We start from the raw sequence: 13,213 nt of genomic DNA on the forward strand, positions 1-13,213 counted from the left end.
AGCAGAGGTCTGGACACAGACCATGTTTCCTAGACTCCAATCCTTTTAAAGAAAAGTCCGAATTTTTGCCTGTTGTACCTTGATAGAACTTATTTTGTTAGAGGTCACTGAATGTAACCTGCCCTGTCCAGCTCCCCCATGCAAATGGTGTCTGAAAAAAAAAACAACAAAAAACAAAAAACAAGAACATCAACAACAGAAAAATGCATATTCATAACTGGGATAGCATATAGTGATTTATAGCGATTGTATGTATTTTTAAAAAGATTCTGTAAGAGATCATGAGAATTGTGATGCTTTTCGAGACTAAGGCTGTACTTATCCTGCATGGTATACACAGAATGAACAGTGTAGGCCATGCCAGCAGACCATAATACACAGAAGAGCTCTCTGAGCATGAACTCATCCACCAAATTCCAAATAGTCTGAGGCTGAACTACAAGTTTATAGTCAGAGACTAATAGCTGCATACCCTGTTCTGGCTGCTGCAGACCTGCTGGTTTAAGACTTCGTTGGCCTTGAGGCTGGAATAAGGGAGTTTTTATTGTCTGTACTCAGTTGCAGCTAGCATACCAGAACGAACAGGCTAAGCATCCGGGTCTTTTCAGTTAGATGTATGGCTGTTCTTCTTGGGGGAAGGGATTTAACATTCTCCTGGTCTTCCTCTCCCCATAGGGCATGTGCACATCACAGACTTCAACATTGCTGCCATGCTGCCCAAGGAGACCCGGATCACCACCGTAGCTGGCACCAAGCCTTACATGGGTGGGTATGAGCAGCTTCATGGGTGTTTTCTGTTTGTGAGAACAGATCTTTTGTTTCTGAGTCTTCTAGATACCACTCACTGTGGGTCAAATCCATAAAGACTTGGACCTGGAGCTGCCGAGCTCCTTTCTGGTTGACTTTATGTGGGGACTATTGATTTAATGGTCTGAAATGAGGCTGAGGCCTCTGCATGAGCAAGCGACATGGGGTGATCTTGATTCGCAAGGGACATCAGACACATTCTGCAAATGCTGTTATATGACCTTGTGCATCTGCTTCTGAGAAAAAAAAAGTATGAATTTAGTCGATGACTAATTACCTGTGGAAGGGTTTTGAGATGACAGTGACCCATTAACAAGCAACAAACATAATGTCTCTACCTCATGCAATTCACATGCCAGTAGGAGAGAATACAAAACAAATCTAGCAAAAGAATCAGAAATAAGTAGAGTCATAACGTATGAGAAGATTAATACTTTCAGTGGTTTTTTCTTTTTCTTTTAATTAGATATTTTCTTTATTTATATTTCAAATGTTATCCCCTTTCCCAGTATCCCCCCTGTGGTCTAGCTTCATGAGCTACCTCCACTGCGGGGTTAGAGTTTAAAGGGAGACTCACATCTGTATATCTCACATCTGGAAATGCCAACAGTTACATCAGACTTTCTCAAGGTGAATCCTCTGAAATAATCAGACTTAGAAAGTCATTAGGTTACTACTGTGCAAGCTGAATTGACAAGCTCTGCCAACCCTGAGACAGACTCATCATACTTGCGGGAGGATCCCATGATCCCCCCTTACAGGTCAAAACATAAGCCGTGCTTACTAGGAAACAAGCGATGGAGAAATCTAAGGGCCAGCCCAGTCTTGCATCTCTACACTGAGTTGTAAAATGTCCAGTCTGGTGAGGTGGCTGAGTGAGCTCTCAGAGACCTCTTTTCAAAGTCAACAGTACTGGATTTTAAGATATCTGAAACATTGTGATAATCAAAGGGATTAAAATTTATTAGGTCCTGATGGTTAATAAGCTATCAGTGGGGTGGGGGTGGGATACCAACCAGATAAAGCAAGACATTAAACAATGCAGGATTGCTAACAGATGATAGAAGAAGGAAGTCCACTTTCCATTTCTGCAACTCTCTTAATTAGTTAAGATCTCAAAGCTGCCGAAATGGAAGGGGTGGAATGAATGGTACAAGCTACATATGCTCAAAGGATTTCATAGAAAAATGTCTGAAATTGAAAGATGGAGAAGAGCAATGCCACTTTCAACTCTCTCTTAGTTTATCCTCTTTCCTCCCTGTGATGAGACACAAGGGAAGGGGGACTCTTACATAAAAGTCCACCACTAGATTGTCTCCAGAAAAATAAAAGTGAGCCTTATTTTATGTAACACTTGAACAACTGCAGATTTCATGGCTTTCAATGACCAGTGGGGGGAATAAATCTCTTTTGTCACTTCTAAAATACTCGGCACATAGAATTCAGACCATTTTTCTTTCTGAAACCCATGGCAATCAAGTGATAAAAGGGAATATCCAGGCCTGCTGGTCTGTCCAGTTTGTCCCCCAGGCTTCCTGAGTTTCTACATTGTAGGCTATTTTCTTGGTGCCAAATCAGAAAGAGTGCATCTGGGGTTTCTAGGGATAATTTCCATGGTGACAGAAGTTGGGGGGGGGCACCTTTCTCTCCTCTCCTCCATAATTTTAATCATATATCTATAATTTAATTTTTCACAGTTGTCATATCTAGCATTTCATAGAGTAAAATGAGTAGATTGGAATGTAGGCACGAGGTCAGGCACTGGCCAACTTTCACATTTTTAGTGGGCAATTGTAATATTTATCAAACTCTTTCTGTAGACACATATATCTTTACATTTCTAGAAACTAGATTAGACTAAGCTTCTTTAATATAAATAAAGGTTCTAACAATTGTTATCATGTAGTGAGCGCTTACAATGTCCCAGATGCTTTGCTAAGTCTTCAATATTTATTGCATCATCAAAACAATCCTGTGAGATAGATATTGCCACTATTTTTATTCATACATTAAAAACATCCAACCCAGAGAGGAAATGATATGATCGTAACCATAGAGCAAGTGATTGACAGAGCATGAAATTAAACCTGAATCTAGAGACATTTAGCCTGGAACATTTGGGGGGCTGGCAGTGATAATGGTATAATGACTGACATTTGCTAGCAAGCTGAGCACATTCTGTGAACAAGCCTTGGGTCACTGGCTCTAAAAACAATCCTATATGACAGTAGCTGTTGTTCCTTCCACTTTAGAAGTGACCAGTCTGATCGGTTAGGAAACAGGTCCAGCGAGGAACTAGGAGCATGGTCTAAGCCAGTGGCTCTCAACCTATGGGTTGAGCCCCCTCTAGGGGTGAAATGACCTTTTCATATATCAGGAATCCTGCATATCAGATATTTACATTATGATTCATAACAGTCCAAAATGACAGTTATGAAATGACAATGAGAATAATTTTTTTATTTTTCCTTTTTTCTTTTATTAGATATTTTCTTTATATTCATTTCAAATGCTATCCCAAAAGTTCCCTATACCTTCCCTCCGCCCTGCTCTCCTACCAACCCACTCCCGCTTCTTGGCCCTGGCATTCCCCTGTACTGGGGCATATAAAGTTTGCAATATCTTGTAAGGGGCAGATTTAGGCAACAGGGATAGCTAGCTTATTCTTTTTTTTTTTCCATTTTTTATTAGGTATTTAGCTCATTTACATTTCCAATGCTATACCAAAAGTCCCCCATAGCCACCCACCCCCACTCCCCTACCCACCCACTCCCCTTTTTTGGCCCTGGCGTTCCCCTGTACTGGGGCATATAAAGTTTGCGTGTCCAATGGGCCTCTCTTTCCAGTGATGGCCGCCTAGGCCATCTTTTGATACATATGCAGCTAGAGTCAAGAGCTCCGGGGTACTGGTTATTTCATAATGTTGTTCCACCTATAGGGTTGCAGATCCCTTTAGCTTCTTGGGTACTTTCTCTAGCTCCTTCATTGGGGACCATGTGATCCATCCAATAGCCGACTGTGAGCATCCACTTCTATGTTTGCTAGGCCAATGAGAATAATTTTATGGTTGGGGTCCACACAACCTGAGGAACTGTACTAAAGAGTCACAGCGTTAGGAAGCACTGGGTTAAGCTATCTGACACCCTCGGTTCAAGTCAGTCAACACACTGCTACTGAAAATGGTACCCTCTTCCCTCTGCCCACAGAGTCTGAGTCTTGTCTGATGACTAATGCTGTTCATTTTTCCATGTTAGTAAACAGAACTACCATTCTTGGCATGTCTCTGTAGATCAGAATGCACGGCCACAATATGTCCCATTTCCTCTATTGTCGGATACTAGATAGTAGCATGTGATAGCTGTTGTTTTATTGGTAGAGAAGTGCCCTGTCTCTTCATTGGTTTGAGGCAGACAGAGCCCTCCATGTTGCTCTGGCTGGCCTGGAACTTACTACATAGCTCAGACTTTGAACATGCAGCAAGCTTCTTGCTTTTGTCTGTTGACTGCTGGGATGCTGGCATGAACATTGAACTTCTTGTGAATATGATCAAACTGTTCTCATTTGTTTAGAGGGCTAGGACTCTTGCCCAAGGCTTGGCACATGTAGTCCATGCCCTGTCTTTCAGGTGTGCCTGTGGATTTGCTTCAGGGTATCTGCTATGGATGCTATTATTTCTATCTAGATTCTCTTATTCTCAGATAGTAGATATTGTACTCATTTTTACTTAACACCAATTCTACATACACTACTTTCACCAAGCAAATATTTAAGGACCTTTATTTTCATTAGGTTATTAAATAATTATCTGGAAATTCTATGTAAAATCATGTCTCTTCCATGCTGATTTGAAAATCATTCATCATCATTTAAATAACTTCATATACTAGCATCGGTATTCTGGGGCTTTTGGTATTAATTACCATAGCTTTATTTTAGTTCATTTTATTTATCTACATTCCAGCCATTGGCTCCCTTCTTGGTGCCCCTCCACAAGTTTCCCTCTTAGCCGGGGCCTCAAGGCTCTCAGGGACAAAGCACATCTTCTCCCATTGAGTCCAGACCAGGTAAACCTCTACTACACATGTGCCAGGGGCCTCAGACCAGCACCTTGTATGCTCCTGGTTGGTGGCTCAGCCTCTGGGAGTTCTCTAGGATCTGGTTTAGTTGAGCCTGCTGGTCTTCCTATGGGATTGGTCACTCTCCCCTTCAGCTTCTTCAATCCTCCCCCTGATTCAACCATAGGAGTCCCCGACTTCAATCCAATGGATGGGTGTAAGTATCCGTTTCTGTCTCAGTCAGCTGCTGGTTTACTGTATCTTTATAATGTAAGTTAATATATGGGATATACAGTTATTTTTCTGTTTATTTTTTCCCAAAACTCATCATCTGTACATTTTTTTCCCAAGAATGATATTTAGGATCATTTCTGTAAAATTTTGTGAGTTGTTTTCGTTATAGTATAGAATTATTTTTTGGGGGGGTGTCTTTTCTTACAACCTGGCAGAAGCCCAATGTCTATGTTTTTAATCTGTAAATACATCAGATGATGATCAAATACCCAATTAAACATATAAAATACGGCAAGCCTATTAGTAATCAGTGGAGATTCATTTTAAATTGCAATGAAATAAAACGGCACCTGCAACAAATCAATGCAAGTGTGGGAAAGACTGTTGAACAAAAGGAACTTTGGCCCCCTGGTCTTGGTGTGAACACACAGCCCTTTGGTGAGTAGCTTGGCCTTATCTGGGTGTGTGAAATGCACACCCAGCATATCTCACGCTGACATCAGTAAAGATACAAGATCATACTGGCCCAGGAATGGTCAAAACAGCACTGTTTGTAGCACTCCCAAATTGAAAATAACCTGAACAGCCATCCACAATGGGACAGGTATGTTAATGTAGCATTAAATTCAAAGTAAACACACCTGCTAATGTGGATAAATCACAAAGAAATACTGAACTATAAAAGCAAGACAGAGATGACTACAGAGCTGAGCATTTGACCTGATAGAACGCAAAGCTGTTTTCCTTCCTTCCTCCCCCTGCCCCATTTTGCTTTGTTAATGTTTCCCTCACTATCCTTGCTTGAAACAACTTTTGTAAATAGCTATGCAGCTAGCCACTCCCTCAGCCCACTAGTTTATGGCCCCCTGGAGGTATATATAGTATAGGTGAAATTAAACTCCTGTTTAGCCACTTCTATATTATGGTAAATAATTACTCAATTATAAGTCAGGATAGTGAGTTCCAGGCAGGGTGGGCAGGGCAGAGTACAGTGGTGGGGGCAAGATTGTGCTTCTCAATGGGATGCTGGCTTCTGAATACTTTCTCGTTTCTCTTATGTTTCAGATACTTTCTGAATGTATATGTTGAAAGACTCTTAAAAAAAAACAAAAAACAAAAAACAAAAGTTCCACACAAAAGCACCCCTCCAGTCTATTTGGAGGAAAGGGGCTGTCTTTCCAGTTCTGTGTGGCTTCTCTCTGGAGCTGGGCATTTTCTCATAGAAACCCCTTCAGTATCTCCCTCTGCATCTTTGAGGTCTTAAAATGTGGTGGTACTTTTGTGTGTTGTTGTGGTTTTTGCTCTTAAACTCCCAACCTAATTGCTCAGTGCTTAGCACACCATGAATATTTGCTTAGTAAAGGAATGCATATACGAATGCCTCCGTGATTGAAAACAGAAGAACTAGGAGGCAAAAAGATAGATACTCACTTGCAGTGGAAAATGTCAACAACAACAACAACAAAATAGTCACATCTCTTCCCAGGGTGGCCTGATTTGCCAGTATGCTACTTTAATGGAGTAAAGCTAATTTTGTTTGGCGTTTCTCTAAAAGCAGTGCCTCTGCCAAGCCTCCAAATTGTCTGGATGTCTTCTAAGTGCAATGCTTGACACCTGTCTCCTTGGAGATGATTGGGGTACATTACTGAGAAAGAACGCAAAAAATACAGTCCGTTCTATCTGGGAGCTTCTAACTGGGGGTGGGGTGGGTGGGAGCAGAGTGGGGTCAGGGCCATTATCTTCCCAGCTGCACTGGGACTTGGGACTGGAAGACAGGACACAGTGATGTGTGAAACATGAATTCACCAGGGCATGAGGCCCATTTAGTCCCCCAGCGAGAAGCTCTTAGAGTCAGTCCTGAGCATAAGGATGTGAACGGTCTACACTTGTAATAGGAAGCTGTCCATAGAAATTTAGTTAGAACTCAAATGCACAGGCAAGCAGGCTTCAGTATACAGATCCATGTCTTCTGGATCTGTATACTGGTTTTGTGTGTATGTGTTTTGGTTTTTATTGTTTGTTTTTTCATTTTTTGCTTTTTTTTTCTTAGTACTTTGCAAATGGCATGCACTAATGTTGACATTTGAACATGTATTCATTCATTTCGTTTTCAAACTAATGAAGAGGGGTTTTTTTTTTTGTTTGTTTGTTTTTGTATTCTGATCTTGCCTGTGCCAACTTATTTGCCTGTGGGCACCGCAGGCGGTAGAAGCGACATTTGAACCCAGCACAGCTGCAGAACTAATGACCACAGTGTCCATTCATCTGTGCAATAAACTTCTGTCTACTGACTCTGAGTGTCAGGCTTTGTACTAGGCACTGTGTGTGCCCCAGTGAGCAACAGCCCCAAACCCAGCCTTGCCTGGACCTTCGCTTCCCCTGTTCTAACACTTAGGACCTACATATTTTTCTTAGAAAGGTATGGCACAGTGCTTAAAGAAGGCCTGGGGTGGGGGTGGGGGTAGGGGGTCATCTCTGAAGGTTCAGTTGATGGTGACTGTACTTTCTAGGAGAGTCAACTCAGAGTCTAAACTACTGTCCCAAGGATATTCAAAGGGCTAAACTTCCTGGGGTGCCCTTGCTTCTGATTTTCCTGCCCTCACACACAACAGGAAGCTACATTTGTCCCCTTCGACTTGTCCAGGCATCCCCAAGACAGAGAGCCAAGCTATTATGAACACTGTTTGAGACTGTTAAATGCATTCAGCTCCTTTAGTGTCAACTCCCCAGATCAAGACAGCAAGCTGCCCTCAGCTCTTTGTTTCTGAGTTAGCGGTTCATTTGAGGCCCAATAGGACCTACAATGTAAGAGGCTCACAATCTAAATAAGAGACGAATTTGTCCATTAAGGCCTGTGTGTGGCTGTTTATGTTAGCTGATGAATGGGGTTGCTGAGAGAGCTTTAAAAAAAAATTAGAAAATGTTGCCTGCTGTGCACAATCTACCAAAGAATAATAAACATCGGAGAAATTGTTTACACCTTTCAAGCTGCTAATTCTCCTTTGGAGAAAACGTGTTGGGAAAATAGATTGATTGGAGTCTTGGGGAGTGGACCTGACCTTTTCTGTGTCTCGCTGCAGCACCGGAGATGTTCACGTCTAGGAAGGAAACAGGCTACTCCTTTGCTGTCGACTGGTGGTCCCTCGGGGTGACGGCTTACGAACTGCTGAGAGGCCGGGTATGGTAGAAGCACACTCTCTCATCTATTTTTATTCCAGGAAAAAAAAATGTTTTAAACATCTGTTTGTTTGCGTGTATGTATCTGTGAATGAACACCACATGCATGCATGCAGTACCCACGAAGGCCAGGAGAGGGCACTGGATTCCCCTGGAACTGGACTTTCAGGTGTTGAAACCCTACCCAGGCCCTTTGCCAGCACAGCAAGTGGGTTTTAATGACTAAGCCATCTATCTCTCCAGCCTCTTCGGGTTCCTTTCAGAATGGAATGCATTGTTTGCTAAAACCAAGCAGTTTGTTTGAAATCAGAAAACACCTACACTGTCTGGTGTTAATAATATCCCCTTGAGATCTCTACACAGGTTAATCCATATGTGTCACCAAATCTGTCACTTAATATTAATTACACAGGTTAGTTAATAATATGGATATAAAAAACTCCTGGTGAAGGGAAATCAATATATCTCACTATCTTGGGTAAATAAAACTGTCTGTTTAAAGAAAATCATTTTGCAGTTGCTGGATGGAGCTCTGATTCGGATACCCATATTCAAATAAATGTGAATTATAGGCACCAGACAACTTGTGCTCTATCCTGATAGTCTCTTGTCTTATGTGGCTGCTGTGTATGAGTTCTTTGGAAACTGGAATAGTGTCCTTGTCAGTGAAAACATTTCTCAAACAAGAAACTCTTCTCTAGAAAAAAGAATATCAAAGAAATATAATAAAACTATGTTGTATACAAGTTTTACAACCTAACACAGAATTTAGATACCATCTCTTCCCTCCACCCAAGATTTTATGTGTCTTAGCCCAGCCTACCAAAATAGCATACTGTAAAGTGGGTAACTTAAAATATTTATTTTCTCATGGCTGAAGAGTCTGAAAGACCAAGTCAGATGTTGGGTTCTTGCGTCCTCACAAAACAGAGAATAGAAGGGGAGGAGAGTAGAGAGGGAAGAAGGTAAGGAGGGGAGAAGACATGAGGGCAAAGGGGAAAGAGAGAGATCATCTAATCTTCTTAACTGGTCAGAGTGTGCCACTAGGAGGTAATCTGTCTCAAACTGTCTGCCACAGTTCCTCTCTCACCCAGCATTACCATTCCAACACAGGACTCTGTGCGAGGGACACATTTAGACCATGTGTTTTCTCTCTTGATCCTGCAAAACCCATGTAAAATATTCAATATATTCCAGTAGCAATAACATTTTCTCCTTCCAACATCATCTCTAGTGTCTCAAGGGTTTATCTGAATATCACCCAAACGTGGTATGGATGGGGCTCAAGCCATGACTCATCTCAAGGCAGAGGCAGGGTTCCCATCCAGCAAGAACCCTGTAAAGCCAGACAAATCATGTGCTTCCAAAATGATGGGCACAGACATAGTTTAGAAGGTCTCACCCAAGAGGAGACAAATAAGAAAGCAGGAAGAGGTACCAAGTTCAAAACAACAGAGTCCAGCTAGTTCTCTTTGGCCATAAAGATGGAACAGGAGCTGTTCAGCTGTGTGACACCTTTTCTTCATTCCGGCCCACCATCTGTAACCTTTAACTCAAACAGACTCTGCTGGCATACTCCACCTCCATCTTCTTGTAAACCCATAGCTCACAAGCAGCACTTCCTTATCAATTGCCTGTCCGGCCTTATCTTTCACGTTCTTTTCAAAATAAGATAACTATGTGAGCTTGTATATTTTTTTCCTTTTAAAATATTTCTTCTTCTTTTTTTTTGTTGTTGTTTTGTCTTCTTTGCCTCATTTCATGTTAGGAATAGAATCCAGATTTGCAACTTTTCTTCTTCTTTTCTTCTCAATAATTTTCTATTTTCATAAGGATAAAGCATCTTCAGATAGATATTTACATGTAGATATGTTTAGCAATTTGAAAACATAAATAACGCTTTAGCTTCCCAGTGAGACAAATAAATATATTTATAAATATATGTATATATACATATTAATTATACACATATATTACATATAATATATAATATATTATATACACAAATATATAACATTCTATATGATAATACCTAAGTGTATTTTACTTTCATAATTAAATCCACTTTATAAGTACATCACCTTACAAATATTTTCAGACATATCAATTTTTGTTTTCTATTCTATGTGATCATATTATTGACTCATTAAAAATGGAATATATCTTTTACATAGTTTAATATTATCCATGGTATAACTTTTGATCAATATTAATTCACAACATTAAACCTGTGGAGGATCAATACATCAATTTTGGCACATTCTAGGAAGGAATCACTAAAAGACCGGACAGGCCTACATTGTAAAATACAGTTAATCAGAAGAAAAGGAAACAACAACATTTAGTTACAAGTATCATTGTAGGTAAACTACAGGGATGCACTAGTGAAACCCTGCCTGACAAGTCCTCTGAGCTTAGCTGTCCTCTATCTGGCTCTGACCTTAAACACTAACCTGTGTGTCATCTCTGTCTCTGCCGCTGAAAGGCAGAGCCACTCTAGCCTTACCATTCTGTATAAACCTCATGGAGTCTGCAGCTATGCTGCAACTTTTTGTGTCCTCTTAGGGAGGCAGAGTTACTGTGTAGCCCAGGCTAACATCAAGCTTTGCCTTTCACACACTTGTTCCTGGTATATTCTCCCTCTTGATTGGCAGCACATCTTAAGGTTCTTTGATAGATGCCATCATGCTCTGGGATAGCCACAAGCCATACCATAGAGAACTCTCTCTGGATTATCTCCACTCGTTTTGCCAGCAAGCTTTGGCAGTGGTTCATTGTGCCAGTGAACTAGCTTCATCTTGCACATGAAGGAAGTGAAGGTCAGAGAATGAATGAGCCGGTTTAGCATCCAAATCCTTCTGACATCAGAGCTCTAGCACAGGGTTACATTATAAAACCTTTTAATTGACTACTGGGAAAAACAAACACTTCTCCTTCCTCCAATTTAGTTCATCCGTCATCCATTACTTAAACATCTGGAAAAGGGCAGTCATATGATAAATGTGTACACACGCATTACCTGTCCTGTGATTAATGTAATGTGGAAGTTCTGTCCTTGTGCACATAGTATCCACTCTGGCTGTAACTTCCTTACAGTTTCTCTAGAGCACAGGAAAGCCCCGTAGAGAAATTCCTGTTTATAATGGCTGCCCTCCAGTGGACAGATGAAACATCATCACTAGCTTGGTTTTTATAAAAACAAACAAACAAAACCACCACCACCACCACCACCACCACCACCACACATACATACACACACACACACACACACACACACACATTTTATTTTTTTTTTAATTTTTGGAGTAGGGTAGAAAGTAACAAGTTTCCAATTGAGATTTTCATATGTATTTCATTTTGGCTTTTAATTCTTTTTCTTTTTCCTTTTTCCTATTCAAACTAAAGTCATATGCCACATGGCCTTGGTAGGGACAGAATGACATGGTTTCTGCCCCTGGGACAGGACCAACAGTCACGGGCCTCTACAAGTGTCGATGTGTGCTGTGGGCTCAAGGTTTGTTTGTATAGTAATGTACATATTTTACGTTCTTCTTTCAAGGAATGCCCTTTAAGGAATGTTAACATTAATGACTCCATGATAATCAGAGTCTGCATGAGTCTGGGAGGCGAGGGTAGCTAATGTCTTAGCAAAATGGTCAACACTGGCTGGGACCTTCAGGACAGCCCTTAAGGCTGTGGAAAAGAACTCTAGAAGCATAGGTCCAAAAAGATCTAATTTCTCAAAAGACAAGGATGTAATATAAATTATATGAGAGGCTTCATGAATCTAAAGGAACAAAAAGCAGCTGTACTGTGAGCCTACTTGTCAAAAACATACTCAGCAAGGAGATGAAGAGATTTAGGGAGTGGTGATCATAGGAGACCCCACCCAGGTAAGTTTTCTGTTAATGCTTACAAAGGCAGATAGATTTTTGAGTTCAGGGTTGGCCTGGGACAGAGCAACGTTTGGCCCAGGTGTAGTAGAAGTGGTAATTTCAGTGTGGGGTCCCACCAGCTCTGTTAGTATCTGTGCTGAACATAGTCAGGCATATTTCTAAGTTCATCGGCAATGTTAAAACAAATGTGTGCTTGCTGTCCTCTAAGAATTAAGGGGCTGGGAGTCACAGGATGATGATTCATAGGATAATCAAAAGGAAACCTGGAGTTAATGACTGAACTGATATGCAAAATAAAAGACCAGAACCAGCTTATGATTTGCAAGAGATGAGCTATCCAATTTTTTTTAAATAGCAAAACTTAAAAAAAAAAGCTATCTAGAGAGAGAGAGAGCTGTCTGCTGTCTGGAAATCTCCAACGAGATTTAAACATTTAAATAGAGACCAAAACATTTTTTTTTAAAAGCAATCTTCTCACTGTCTTGAGCAAAACAGGTCATCAGTTTGGAACCATGATTTGACTTCAAGTTTTTGTATTCGATGCTCCCCAGCCACCCCTTCCCTAAGAACCCCTCTCTAAGCCAAGGTTGGTCCTTGTCAGCCGTAGATGACCCTGATTGTTCTAGAAAAGTTTTATTGTTGTTATTTAAAATTCTCTACTACATACTTTATTGGATCAGAGTATTTAGACACTGGAGATGATATTTTCTGAGCAATTTTCTATCCTTAAATTTCTCATTATGTTTTCAGCTTTTTTGTGTTTTTGTTTTGTTTTGTTTTGTTTTTAATTGGTGTGTGTGTGTGTGTGTGTGTACATGTGTGTGCATGTGTGTGTGTGTGTGTTTCTTTGTTTTAGAGCATCACTCTCTGGTATCCCAGGCTGGCTTTGAACTTGGTATGTAGCTAAAGCCAGTCATGAACTCCAGATCTTCCTACCTCCCCCTCCCGAGTGCTGGCATTACAAGCACATGCCATAGCACCTAGCATTCATTGTACTTCAGATAAATTACAAGGAGACTACAGGAAAGTTATGGGTCTGTAATT

The 13,213-nt window shown here is 40.8% G+C and overlaps 1 protein-coding gene across 1 annotated transcript in view; it reads left to right on the forward strand.

Annotated features, from left to right (window-relative positions):
* Stk32a (serine/threonine kinase 32A) overlaps nt 1-13,213 on the forward strand; it is a 109,785-nt gene that overhangs the window by 89,127 nt on the left and 7,445 nt on the right. Inside the window, exons 7-8 of the mRNA NM_178749.3 lie at nt 676-765; nt 8,177-8,274. Of these exons, the coding sequence (NP_848864.1) occupies nt 676-765; nt 8,177-8,274 (188 nt within the window). The remainder of the gene's footprint in view (nt 1-675; nt 766-8,176; nt 8,275-13,213) is intronic.

Source organism: Mus musculus, chromosome 18 (assembly GCF_000001635.26).
Source record: "Mus musculus strain C57BL/6J chromosome 18, GRCm38.p6 C57BL/6J".
Taxonomy (NCBI): Eukaryota; Metazoa; Chordata; class Mammalia; order Rodentia; family Muridae; genus Mus; species Mus musculus.